General features: G+C 36.8%; 1 protein-coding gene across 2 annotated transcripts in view; it reads left to right on the top strand.

Annotated features, from left to right (window-relative positions):
* LOC114469886 (EGF-like repeat and discoidin I-like domain-containing protein 3) overlaps positions 1-13,966 on the top strand; it is a 139,094-nt gene that overhangs the window by 28,253 nt on the left and 96,875 nt on the right. Inside the window, exon 2 of one of the 2 annotated variants that reach the window (XM_028457774.1) lies at positions 6,313-6,339. In XM_028457774.1, the coding sequence (XP_028313575.1) occupies positions 6,313-6,339 (27 nt within the window). Of the gene's footprint in view, positions 1-6,309; positions 6,340-13,966 lie in introns of both variants that reach the window. The other variant, XM_028457773.1, reaches the window with a different exon arrangement.

Below are 13,966 nucleotides of genomic sequence, written 5' to 3'. Positions count from 1 at the left end.
AGGTACCCTTAAAACTCCTTTTAAACTTGAAGTTGACACAAACACGATTTGTCAGTGGAGTCTGGCCTTCCAGCATTAGCAATGACAGCCGACTGTCATATTCAATGCCACACTGTTAAACGGCAAGACAATCCATCTAGCGGGGTTGTTTTTGACTTTGTCGTGGAATGACAGGCCGTGAAGGGAAAAGTGTTAAACTACAGATCCTTGATGTTGAATTGAGCTCAGTTTTTCATTGGTTTCCCTGAGATTTTTGGGTTGTAACCCATTAATCCTCAACATTCTGAGATTTTTTACACCTGTCTAGGTTTAGTGTCTGTGGTCTAAATTCTATTGTTTTACTAATGTGTATTTTATCCTTATCTTCTCAAGCAACAGTGTGGTTTATTTCAACAGATTATCAATAAGACTTATTATTTGTTTACCTAAAGATTTGATAGAGGGCTGGATTTTTAAAAAATGAACATATGTTGATTTTAGAAAAAAGGTTCCTTCACTTTTCATGATATCCTTGTTTTGCAGAAATATTGTTTTGAGTATTTCTTGGAATTTTTCAAAAATTTTTTTTATTTCAGCATGTATTTCAGACATTTTTTTTTAAATCAAACTATATTGTGACCTGTGGCGTGACTGGTTAGAAAAGTTCCACGTGGACCTTGAAAGTTTCATATTTGTGTAAGCAGCAATTTCTTAATGTAATTAATTAAAACTACACTTTCTGGGATTTTTTACACCTGTAGGTTTAGTGTTTGTTGCCTAAATTTGATTGTTTCACTAATGTCTATTTCATCTATATTTTCTCAATTCAGACTAGGTCCTGCTGAAAGCACTTATTGACACAACTCAACACATTTCCCACACAACTGTGTCATTTAAAAAAAAAATGTTGAACAGATCATTTCCTTCAGAGACAGTGTATTTGCTTCCTACAACTGTGCGATGCACCATAATTATTGTTAATGTGTGTATTGGCCTGATCTCTTACAAAGGCTAATGTTGACAGACAAAAACAATGATGTTGAATTTGTTATGAATGTCTCATGGGGTTAGAGTTAATGCAAGAGAAACCACACGGTAAAACCACTTAATCCACAACAAAAAGCATGTTCACTTTTAAATACTCAGTTTAATAGACACGTACAGCTCGATGATGTAAACATTCAATTGGAAAAGGTCAAATATTTTTATAATTTATCATTGAGGTTTCTAATTTTTGCCTTTGCAAATATTGTTTATGATCCAGCCTGAGTATCTCAGGTCAGTAACAATCACTTTAAGGTTAACGTATATACATAAATTATAAGTCAAGAGAAGTTCCTCTTAGATGTATATAATGTTCCTGTTCATAATTTATGCGCTTTTGTTTAACTTCTCAGCAACTGCTTTCAATAGTTCCATTTTTGTCAAGAAATTTGCGCTTTCAAGATTTCCAAGATTTAAAAAAGGAAAAGTCAAACCTTAAGAATGAATACATTCCTAAATGTTCTTATTTAAAATCAATCAAGCACCTAAATGGTTTAGTTGACGTGACCTAGCGCCAAGTTCCACTTGTGATATCCTGTGCGTATTTGGTGTAAATATAAAAAAAAAAAATTGTGCTTTTACTTCATACGAATAGCACTTATTGTAGATAATAAGTTTTTTTCAAGCAAATATTTCAAAGCAGGGCTAGGAATTAACACTTGCCCGTTTGGGACTGGCAAGTAAGGGTTAGGGTAAGGGTTCCAAGTGTCGGAAGTGAAAGTGATGGACATATAGATGTGTTTAAGTATGTATTTGCTTTTAAATCTACTGCTAGTCAAACTGAATACAAGAAAGAAGAAGAAAAACGTGATGCAAAGAGGGCAACTTTGACACGACAATGAGGATGAGCTATTGAGATATTTGCTGCAACAAAATTACGTATTACTATGTAAATTTATCTTAACATTGGTAAATATGTTGGTGCCTTTAATATGTATTAGATTTCCTGACCTCTGTATCATTTGAAACCTGTTCATCATTTTTGTATAATTTCAGGAGATTTGTGATTGTTAGGGTACTTGTTTGCTGAGAACTGAAATATTCAAAAATAAAATAAAAATCCAGATTAGATTTCATTCTTTTTTTGTTGTATAGTTTTATCAATTACATCAAATAATCATTGGTTTATTCTAAGGTAATTTTGCTTAGAAGAAAGTGAAAGAACATGACATATTACAATATTAATTGGTGACTGAATGGATACACGTTTAAAAAGTAGCAAATTTACCGATATTTCATTGAATGCCTTACTTGCCTGACATGGTAATTGACTTTAGGAAGTTAATGTAGAGCCTACCACGCCACTGCCAAACCGTTTTATGAGTGTAGGAAAGGTAGATGATAGGGCTGAACGATTAATTGCATTTGCGGTATTATCGAGATATCATAAAACGCGATTTTCTAATCGCAAAGGCTGCAATTTTTTTTATTGTACTGTCCTGTTAAGTTCAGAGAGTGTTTAATCAATAGCAATAGCAGATAAGTGATTTTCCAGTGATTTTTATTGTACAGTTTTATGATTCCAAATGTATTCTTAAGTTAAAAAAAAAAAAAAAAAAAAAAAAAGGAGGGGTGACACGCTGAACCCTGAAAGAGTAAAACAATACATTTTATAGCTGATGAAGAGGAAGGGGAAGGTTAGGGTGTGAAGTGAGGAAGGATTCTGATGGAAAATAACTGCTTCTACAGAGCTTTGCTTATCAGAGCTTTGTTATGAGACCTTGAGTAGAGAGAGTAGAGATTTTTCCTGGCACTGTGAATACAGTACAGTCTGTCTGTACTGCCAGTACGTAATCTAATCTAACATGACTCAGCAAGGGAACAACGTTTCTGTTCAAAAGGATAACGAATAACGCAGTCATCGTGTATAAACACATGCAAAATTGTACACATGAACACACATTTGATGATATGATGATTAATATAATAATTGCCGTAACAAAGTGCAGTCTACATGTTTCATGAAAAGTGAAGTTAGTTAGATATTTTGAAGAGGTAAAGCCACAGATTTGTTTTTATTGTTGTAATTTGTGCTTTCAAATGTATATTTTATATTTCTATTGATTTATTGCTTGTGTTTATTGAAAAATACATGACAAGAGGTCCTTGAAGAAATATTCACATATTAAATCACAATATTGAGGGGAAAAAAAGCAATTAGATTATTTTCCAAAATCATTCAGACCTGGTAGATGACACCTTTTCAAGGAGAATTAAATAGAAATAATTAATAATTTTGTCCGGTGATGGTATAGGCATTCGTGAGCAAAAACAGCCGATTTTCTGATTCTGCTCTTTTAAAGCTGTTTTCCCTAATTAAGCATCCTGTTAATATCAATAAACATACTTTTATATATTAACCATAAAATAAACATTAAACCATTTTATTTAATGTACAGTTAGGAGTGTTTACATGCACAATGTTTTTTCTGTCTTCATGCTGCTCTTTTACTGTACTGTAAGCTTGTCACCACGCTGCTTTTCCTTGTTTTCCTCCCCTGCACTCGCTTCTATATCTTCACTTAGCACCTTTAGGCCATGTCAGCTGTGCATTGGAGAAGCCTGTCGGTTACTGTTTAGAATATTGCATGGATTGTTATCACTGCCTGCCGACAGCTGTCAGTCAATATTCACAGTGTATGCCAGTTTGCTGGCGTGTCATACAGAAGCATGCTCTCTATATCACGATGTGCAGGACGGCACATTTAAATAAATGAGGTTTGCAAATGTGATGCCTTGACGGATGTATGCAACAATACCCTTTCTATTGAACTCATCTGTGTAAATATCTATAAATACTAAATGTACTCTTATTTGAAACCGTAAGAATTACCCAGAGTAACGTTTTTAGGTACTAATGACCATTATAGACATTATTTTAGGAGAGTAGCACAGAGCTTATGCTCTTTTGTTATTTTTGTTATTTTTTAAAAAAAAATTTACAATATAATACTGCTATTTTTATTTAATTAGATTCGTTCAGTTAATATCTATTTTTATGGGTAAAAAAAAAAGATAAGGGGTGAAGACACATTTCACCACCCCATGTGTTGTATGCTCACCATGTTATACACCTCTATGATTCACCACTTTGACACCTGTAAAAAAAAAAAAAAAAAGAGATCCTCCTTTTATGTATCTCCATCTGCTCAGCATGTGTATTTATGTGTGGGTGGGTGTGTAAAGTTATTTTTGCTCCGAGGCGTTTGTTATCTCTTTTTGCGCCCGTGTCTGTGTGTGTGGCTACAGTATGTGAGGGACTCTACAATAGTGTGTCCTGACCCTGATGGTGAGCAAGGAGAGGAAAAACCACACCAACTGAAGCGTAGAATGTGCTTAGTTTGGGGGATTGCGTTGGCCCGTGTGCATGGAAAAAAAAACACAACAGTGAGCTTCTGCTGCCAGACAGACAAGAGGTTGGAAAAGAACTTGGCTTCAGTGGAAGCTTCCTCTCACATTCAGATCAGTGTTCAAGAATGTGGTTTTTTTCTGTCTGAAGAGAACACTTCTCACACACAGGTTCTCAGTACATTTGAGGCGTCTTGTAAATCAGTGGTTCTCGTGCTTTTTTTGACCCAAGTACCCCCTTTTCTCTTATTTCTGAATCCAAGTACCCCCCCTTTGTCCGACGACAACATTTTGCGCAGAATTCTATTCAAAAACAACTATAGAGCATAATGATGGAATACATGAGTGATAACACTCATTTTAAAAAAATCTCATTTTGTAACTAAGTGGAAAGAAACGGTATTTAGTGCAGTGGTTCCCAACCTTTTTTGGATCGTGACCCCATTTTGGTATCAAGAGTTTTTGCTGGCTCAGATTTATTGAATTTTTTTCCACTGCATTTACGTTTAAGCAGATTTATATTTCACAAAGTGAAATTATAGAAATACAAGATTGTAGAATAATAATTAAAAAATAAATAAAAAAATCTATGTACATTTTTCCAAAATATCAGGCGACCACACAGACCCCCGACCCCGAGGTTGAAAAACACTGATTTATTGGCACCTGAATAGATTTATTTCTATAGTTTTTATCACGTATTTGTTAATTTTCCTCTCTCTCTCTCTCTCTCTCTCTCTCTCTCTCTCTCTCTCTCTCTCTCTCTCTCTCTCAAGTACCCCCTGTAGTGCTATCGCATACCTCTGGGGGTACACATACCCCCATTTGAGAAACACTGTTGTAAATAATCAAATAACCATGCACTAACATTTTGCATTGAGGAAAAAAAATAAATGCACTGCATTTATTTTTGTGGAGTAGGAAAAAAAAGGAAATCATTGATTTAGTTTCTAAAACATGAATGGATTTGCTGCTGGGCCAAACTCCCTGCCTTATGATATATGTGCTCTAACCCTTTGCCATATGGTTCTATCCAATTAGCATTCAGCACAGTAGATGAAAACATGCATGATATTGAATCACACTTTCATTAGGCAAGCAATGGCAGGCGTTATTATTCGCTGTAGAGTAATGTGTGTGTGTGTGTGTGTGTGTGTGTGTGTGTGTGTGTGTGTGTGTGTGTGTGTGTGTGTGTGTGTGTGTGTGTGTGTGTGTGTGTGTGTGTGTGTGTGTGTGTGTGTGTGTGTGTGTGTGTGTGTGCGCGCTAAACATACATGTTTAATGTGCTCTATAGGGCAGCAAATCCCAATACTGTATATACAGGCCTTGTTACTTTCACCAACCCATTCCTCCATTTAATCACCCACATTAGCGAATTTCTAACTATTCACCAAAGCCTTGTTATTTGTCCCTTTGTGCGTCTGCTCCCCCTTGTTTTGCAGCTGAATTACTTTGTCCTGCTTTCAGGCATTTTTTGGAGCATTTTCATGAGTAATGATGAAGATAGAGGGCTGGAGTAATGACGGAGGACAGGCTTTGGAGCTGGGCTCTGCATTTTAGAAATGGGAAAACAACCAAAAAGATTTAATACCACAGGGGGTAATCCTACACTAGTCCAGAATGATGAACGCGTATTAGTAAAGGGCAACTGACCAGAAGTGGAAATGGGTGGGGGGGGGGTTGATAGAGTTCCAGTTCTGGTTTGATGGTTTGCTACAGTGTCTCTATAGGCGGGAGCAGGTGTGTTTTACATACAATACGCGCTCATGAACTTCACTCCAGATGTGGATCTGCATGCATAATTATAGAAATTGTCGAATCAGCATTTATGTGCAGCCACTGGCGTGAATCCTGTGACGTAGTTGGTTATAATAAAGCTAATCTAACTTTTCCTTTTTCCTCTCCTCCCTCTCTTTTCCCCTCTGTGTGTCTCTACAGCAGCAGATGGCGAGGCAACTACTTCAGCAGGTGGGAAATTTGAATGCTTTCATAACCTGATTTTTATTTTATTATATATTTTTAATGCATGTGTGTTTGTGTGTGAGATGGGAAGAATAGACAGGCTGGAAGAGAGTTCGACATCCTTTCATGCTTGATATGGGCTGATTCTTTTATATCCACTTTGTGATTAAACTCAGCAGCAGCATTTCTCTGATCAGACCCTTGGATTCCTTAGTAGGGCTGTCCCAATCCAACTTTCTTACTTCCAATAAGGATATTGCAGCCCTGAGTATTGGCCAATCTGATATAAGCATGAATCATTCATACTTGTATTACTTATTCTGTAGTGTGGAATGTTAGAAAAGGCTTGAACAAGTGATATTACTCATAGAGAGAACAATAGCCAATTAACCAATGGGTTGCATACATTTTAACCCTAAACATAGGCATATCCTGATAAATAACCTCAATAAATCCAATAATAACAAATATATATATATATCATTTATGTCATTTGATATAAATGATAATGATAAGTGCAAAATAACCACTAGTTTAACTTAAACATAGGAATATTCTACATTTAAAAATAATACATGCAAAAAAAATAACTTCAAAAACAATAAAATAAAACAAATAATACTCTTAATGTGTAAAATAATAAGTACAGTTCTGTCAGCTGCTGATAGTCTGGAATGGACTTCTCCTTTTAGAGATTTTAGATGCAGGCCGATATAATCCGATCAGATTTATGTTTTGCTAATATCAGACAGATTCCCGTTATCAATATCAGACCAAGGACACCACTATTCCTTAGCGCAGCTTTGTTTCAAGTCAGGAATTTTCTAAATGCCTGTGTATGGGGCTTGATTTTTAAGGCTGCTTTTAAAAATGATCGCTGATGTAATGGCTCCAACTTTATAATCCATTACCATGAAAGCTACAGTAATCTATACCAATTTTAACATGTTTATTTTTCAAGCAAATGCACAGTATCCTTAAATGCTAGTCATTAGCATCACTTTAGTTTACAGCATACCCCCTCCCAGAGGTGCACATAAGTGAGTTTTGTTTTTTTTTGTTGCTGCTTTTAGTTTCTGCATCTAGTACAGTTATCATGCATGCACTCCATTGCAAATTGTCTTCATATGAAAGCGTGATTGTATTCATGAGTCCTGCTTATTGAAAAAAAAAAAACAAACCAAAATGTAACAAGAGTCCTATTACAAAAGCATGACCACACAGGACAACAGTAAACACGAGCCTGATTCATCTTCATCACTGCTGTAATTAAAATGTCACTTCACATCTTGGTAAAGTAGCGTTGCAGTAAACAAACTTTGAAGTACATCTTCAGCATCTAATTGTTTTGCCCATTTTTCTTTTTTTTTTTAAATATAAATTTATTCTGAGATACTTGTGATCAAATAGGTCAAAACAAGAATAATTTGCTTCGGATTGGGACATAATAATCCAGGATTCAAGGTCACTCATTTGCGTCCTGCAAAGATTTGTGTAATCTCGCACACTAATCACTTGGCCTGATAATGAAAACACTAACACAAGCATGCACCCTCAAAACACACACGCATGCACAAATATTTACACAATATATCACATTTTGCATTGAAAATATAAATACCTGCTACAAATGTATCAAATCAGAAAAAAAAAAAACAATCACAGCAAATAACTGTTTTATGAGTCTCGAGCTTTGGAGCTTTGTCCCAGTCTGTCCCAGCAGGGCTTACCCTGACATCCCATCACAGCATTCAGACATAGAGATAATCACAGCTCTCCCCTTTCATTAATTTAAAGCCTGGAATGAACTTGAATTGTGGGTGTAATACTTATTATCTGTAAATAAAAAAAAAACCCTGTAAATGTTGATGGATGGAACCCACATCACCAAACAAGAGACTGAGCGAGATGTCTTTGAGGTCTCTCTTATGTGTACTGTACACAGTTTGGTTCAAAATTAAGCAAGCAAGACAAAAAGCAATTATTGGGTTTAAAGTTGACCTGAATTACATGGGACTGGTGACCACTGACCTGGAACTGGGTTGGGACAGAAAATAGGACACGATGATGTGGGAGACCAAATTATCTGTGACATATTTGAAGATTTTAGCATACAGCCTTTGTTTCTTTGATTTACATATCAGCATTTGTTATGTACACTCACATAACCTGGCTGTATAGATGATTGTTGTGTAGTGTACTCTATAGTCTATACCAGTGGTTCTCAAACGTTTTTGGCTCAAGTACCCCCTTTCTCTTATTTCTGAATCCAAGTACCCCCTTTTGTCCGACGACAACATTTTGTTTAGAAAATTATTCAAAAACAACTATAGAGCTCAATGATGGAATGAACGAGTGATAACACACATTTTAAAGAATCTAATTTTGTAAATAAGTGGCATGAAAACCTATTTAGTGCAGTGGTTCCCAACTTTTTTCAACAAATATATATATTTTTTTCTAGAATTAGTTTTTGATCATGATTGAGCTCAGATATTTAGCTTTAACTGCATTTTGGTTGAACTACATTCATATTTCACAAAGTGAAAGCATAGAAATACAGCTGTTTAAGATTGTGTGTTGTTTTAATAATTAAAAAAAGAATAATCATGAAAACATTTACATTTTTCATGAATTTCAGGCGACTCCACATGGGGTCCCTACCCCAAGGTTGAAAAACACTGATTCAGTGGTTCCTGAATAGATTTATTTCTAGAATTTTTATAATTGCTGGTCGTCTCATGCCTGGGGTGGGACCAAGATTCTTTATTTCTTAATTTTTCACTCTCGCTCAAGTTCCTCCTGTGGTGCCACTGCATACCCCTAGGGGGGTACCCCCATTCGAGAAACACAGGTGTACACTATGCTAACATCTACATATCATCTAAAGTTACAAATGTAGATTTTAAAATGTCCAAAATTCTGTTTCAGGTTCTATCCTTTCCTTTTCAGCGTCGTGTTCATGTCAATTTACACTTTTTCGATTTCCTTTCTGTTTCAATCTCTATTGCAACACATGATTAGTGGAGCAAAACCAACCTGTCTCACAACGATCTCGGCCCAGCTCACGCTCCCTATTAGTGGGTGAACAATCCAACGCTTGTTGAATCTCGCTTCACAATGAAGAGCTGACATCCATGGATCAAAAAGCGACATTGTTATCCCTGTGGTAACTTCTACCTCCTGCTTCAAACCCAAAAGGTCAGAAGGATTGTGAGGACCTGCTGAAAATCATGATCAAACAGGATAGGGATGCCCTTCGTTTGGGAACCGGTTCTTAGTCAAACGATTCGTTGGAATCGCTAACAAAAACACCTAACGATTCTGCTAACAATTCTTCCCGGGCTGCGCCGTCAGTGCAAACAAACGTACCCCACTCGCAAATTTGCGATGACGTCGCACCCACAAGCTGCTGCAGAGCAGAGGTGAGCTGAGTTGCTGCATTTCACAAAGAAGGACGACACATCAGGGATCGTCACATGTAATTCCTGCAAGAGGGATCTGTGCTCCAATAACACAACCAATATGTCCAAACATTTGGCCACACAACACGACTTTATACTGAAGCAATGCTGTGTCTTTGACGCACTTAGCAGCACCAGTGCTAGCACTAGCACAGTCGGTCAAAATAAACAACTCTATCCTGCAGTAACTCTATTGACTTCTTTAAAATACAGCTAAAGACACTTTTATACAGGCAAGCTTTTAATTAACCTCTTTTATTTACTTGGTGTTAACATTTTTTTTTTTTTTTGATGAACTGTCTTGTATTGTATCTTTCTAAATCACTGTTTATTCTGGGAAGCACTGTGTTTTTATTGTAAAGCACTTTGTGATTTCTATCTATGAAAGGTGCTTACTTACCAACGTTGTGTGGTAATGATAAAATTGAGGTTTAATTAATTATCATATGCCAATAGACACTTGACTTGTGGATTTATTTTACTCATTTGAGTATTGTTTATGCTGAGCAGTGAATAATTAAGATTTATATTAATAAGCCTGATATCTATTGTAATAAACCATTCTGTATTCTTTTCTGCACTCATGTACGACTTGTTTTTCAGCCTATTTGGGAATCGATAAGAGAATCGATAAAAAACCTGAGTTGCTAAATCCGTATCAATATACATCCCTAGGGATGGAGTGAGAAGTAGACAGAGGAGGGAGAATGAGGTCTTAAAATGAATAAATATGTATTATATTTTATACATTAACGGTGCCACAGACACAAAGAATTGTTCATCGGGGCCTGCTGTGTGAACGTATACCCTTAGGCGCAGATAAATGATGCACCTAAGGTTATAATAAGGTACGTCCTGCTGATCTTCAGTAGAGGCTGACATTTTTTAGAATCACATTTTACTGGTCTGTAAAAAGGGACCAGTGCAAGTTTCATTTGACCTTAGATGGTACACATTGTCATCACACTTCTAAAGCTGAAATATGAACTTTTGTTGTTTTTTTTCCTATCACTAACAATAAAAACTGTTTTTTTAGTTTATGAACATGTTGGTTCCACACTTTCCCTGTGTTTTTTTTCTTTTTCTTTTTCTTTTAGTATTTTTTCCCACATTCATTTTCCAACATGTTTTTTTTTTTCAGTGCAGGCTAACCAGAAAAGTACTTTTAGGACATAATACATCTTTGACATTTTTATGACATTTTAGTGTCTCGCAAATTTCCCTTTATCTCTGTATTATTTTCTGAGATTATCCTCAAATGATGCTGACCTTTACCAAATAGTCACTTGATATATTCCAGAGCAGATTCCTCAAAACTCGTTTCCGACTACTTTCACCTTTGCTGAGAGGCTTAAATTGTAGAGTGGAAAGGCCATTGAAAAGGTAGGAGGCCAAGGACTCACTAAAAGCCTGACCACACAGTGACTCACGCTAAGAGGTGCAGTGCCAACCTTCACCATCGGAGGTTACAGAGTGGGTGCAACGACCACAAGGCCACGAACCAGGGAGGCCATCATAGTGAGGGATGTCGGATAAAGAAATATGTGACACAATTAGGCCATGCCATTTCTCAGTGATGGGGTTTAGTGCTTATTATCATTCTGAAGTTTAAATGTGAATTACATTCATTGTCTATCAATTTGTTTCTTTTGAGAACGTCTGTAATTCTAGTTAAGGGACTGTTGTGCTCAGTTATCCGCTTTGTATTTCAGAAGGACACGCCACAGCTGAAAATGTAGTTATGCTTTCATTTATGTTTTGTTTTTTGTTTTTTTTTTCAAAATGTTTTTGGAAGTTATTTCCCAGTAGAAGAAATTTTGTGATTACAGCTGTTGATGTAAGCCTTGTTCAGCCGAGATTTGTCAAGAGGCTCAAAAACAATTTGCCAAAGCTTGGTTACAGTTTCCAGTTGTATTTGTGTCTGTGATGAAAGCACTTCGTTCAAATCTTCTGCAGAATAAATGCTCAGGTGACCCCACAACCTGACCCACTTCTCTGGGATCAGCAGAAAGCTCTACCAAGAACTGCCACTAATGCCTTCTCTGACCTTGTTTTGACCCCAAACACTGATGTAAAGACTGTAGAGATTAGGTCAACACAGGGATAGAGAATCGGTACAGAGAATTGATTTGAATATATATATATGAAAACAGATAATACCTTAAAGGGGACATATCATGGTTTTAAATCCTTCCTTTTTACATATAAATCATACAGTTGTGGTCTATATAAAGCGGAACTGCAATGCTTGGGTCTGAATTCCTCATTATTATAGCTCCACAGGCTCCTTTTCTGATGTGCTACTGAGAGCCACTCGTTTTGGTGCGGTCTCTTTAAATGCAAATGAGACACTTCATACCCCGCCCCCTCTCCAGGTTCAACTCCACCCTGCTCGGCCATTTTTGTAGTTTGATAGAAGAGATATGGGTATGGAGCGGCGCAGAAAAAGTTTATTCACACGTTATTTACACAATGTCAACAAAGGAAGACTTGTCCATCCAGCTTTACATGTTTGAGCCAGAGTCGGACCCAGCGGAGCGAGATGAAAATGAAGATGATGAACCTGCAGAACCCTAACAAGTGAGCTAACACAAGCACCGAGCTAACGCTAGTGCCAAGCTAACGTCAGGAAATGCATTTTAATACAGTCTTTTCAAAGACAAAAACGGCAAAATGAAATGACTAATGAAAACTTTAGAATTGAATCAAGGAGGCCATATCATCAAGGATCTAAAACAAGCACACAGCGCTAACATATGAAGACGGTGCAACTGCTAATGCTAACAAAACAATGACAGGGACATCTTATCACACTTTTTAGCGTTATTTACAGCTTACCAAAGTGCTCTGTTCGTCGTCTCCAAAGATAGAAGGAAGTGAACCCACAATCATGAAAAAATCTTTCGGCAAATCCTTCTTTATACTGGTGGAGGTTGCTGAACCAGTCATCCTTGAAGTGCTGCGCGCACACAATAATGACCTTACCCACAGATGTGGGTACATTTCCATGAAAAATAAAACTCAACCAGGCACTTCGAAAAGGTTCTGATGCTGGGAGACGTTGTAATGAAGCGTGTGGGTTACTACATCCAACAACCAAACATTTTGATTTCTCCTCTTGTAACTTCTGCATCCTGGAGCTTGGACTACAAAATAAAAGCGAGAAATAAAAATGGCGGATTGCTTGAAGTGTTGGGCCTGGAGTCGATGTCCTAATTTGGCAGTTCCGCTGACGTTATTGTTCAAAAAACGTAATAGAGAATCGAAACAGATTGAAAAATATGACCAAAAACAGAATATAAAGATATCAACGGAGCACCTGAAGAGACTAATTTGAACTTTTCTGTGCTTCTAAACAATCTAAATATACATTAAAATGCATTTAAGGGCTAAAAAAGTGGATTTTGCATGATATGTCCCCTTTAAGATTCCAAACCACAACCAAACCCATGACTTTTTGATTAAAACAATATATTTTAAGGTGGAATATGTAGGGTAAGGTATTCCGTATAATTAGTATTCCTTTGACATTCAAAAAGACGTAATATCTGTGTCAGCTTTCCACCAAGATGTAAGAGCACATGTGTAGCATTAACCCTGAAGATATCAAGTCTTCCTGATGGATTTGCAGGAAAACAAAGGATGCGTTCTCCTGTTAAACCATTGGTCAAGTTCCCTCTGCTGATTGATTGGCCTCCCTTTGCCGCCGCCAAAGAAATCACGCAGTCAGTGCCAGGCGAAAACAAAGGCTCACATCAATCACAGCTTGTGCTAGAAAATAGCATTTGATGTTCACAGAAAGCTGCTTATGTTTGCTCCTGACACGCAGCACTCCAGCGTACATAACTAAACTTTCAGAGGAAAAGGAGCGCATTCCCTGACGACACACAGTATTTACTCCCACTGCATCTCTGGAGAAGCCGCTTGTTTTCTTGCACCAGTACTTAAAATATTTTGTCTCAATCAGCTGCCGTCAGTACTGCTATTACAAAAAAAAAGCCAGTTGTATAAAACAGCAAAATCAGTAGAGCTGCCTTTAGTTATAAGAATAATCCGTGTACCCTTCGTTCTTTGGTTGTAAAGTTTTTAAACAAATTCAAAACCAGACGAGCAGCGTTTTTCTGTTTTGAAATTAAATCTTCTGTTTGTGTGATATTTGGATATTTATG

The sequence above is a fragment of the Gouania willdenowi genome, chromosome 9 (assembly GCF_900634775.1).
Source record: "Gouania willdenowi chromosome 9, fGouWil2.1, whole genome shotgun sequence".
Taxonomy (NCBI): domain Eukaryota; kingdom Metazoa; phylum Chordata; class Actinopteri; order Blenniiformes; family Gobiesocidae; genus Gouania; species Gouania willdenowi.
Note: the sequence above shows the minus strand (reverse complement) of the source record. Positions and strands in the feature narration are given on the sequence as shown.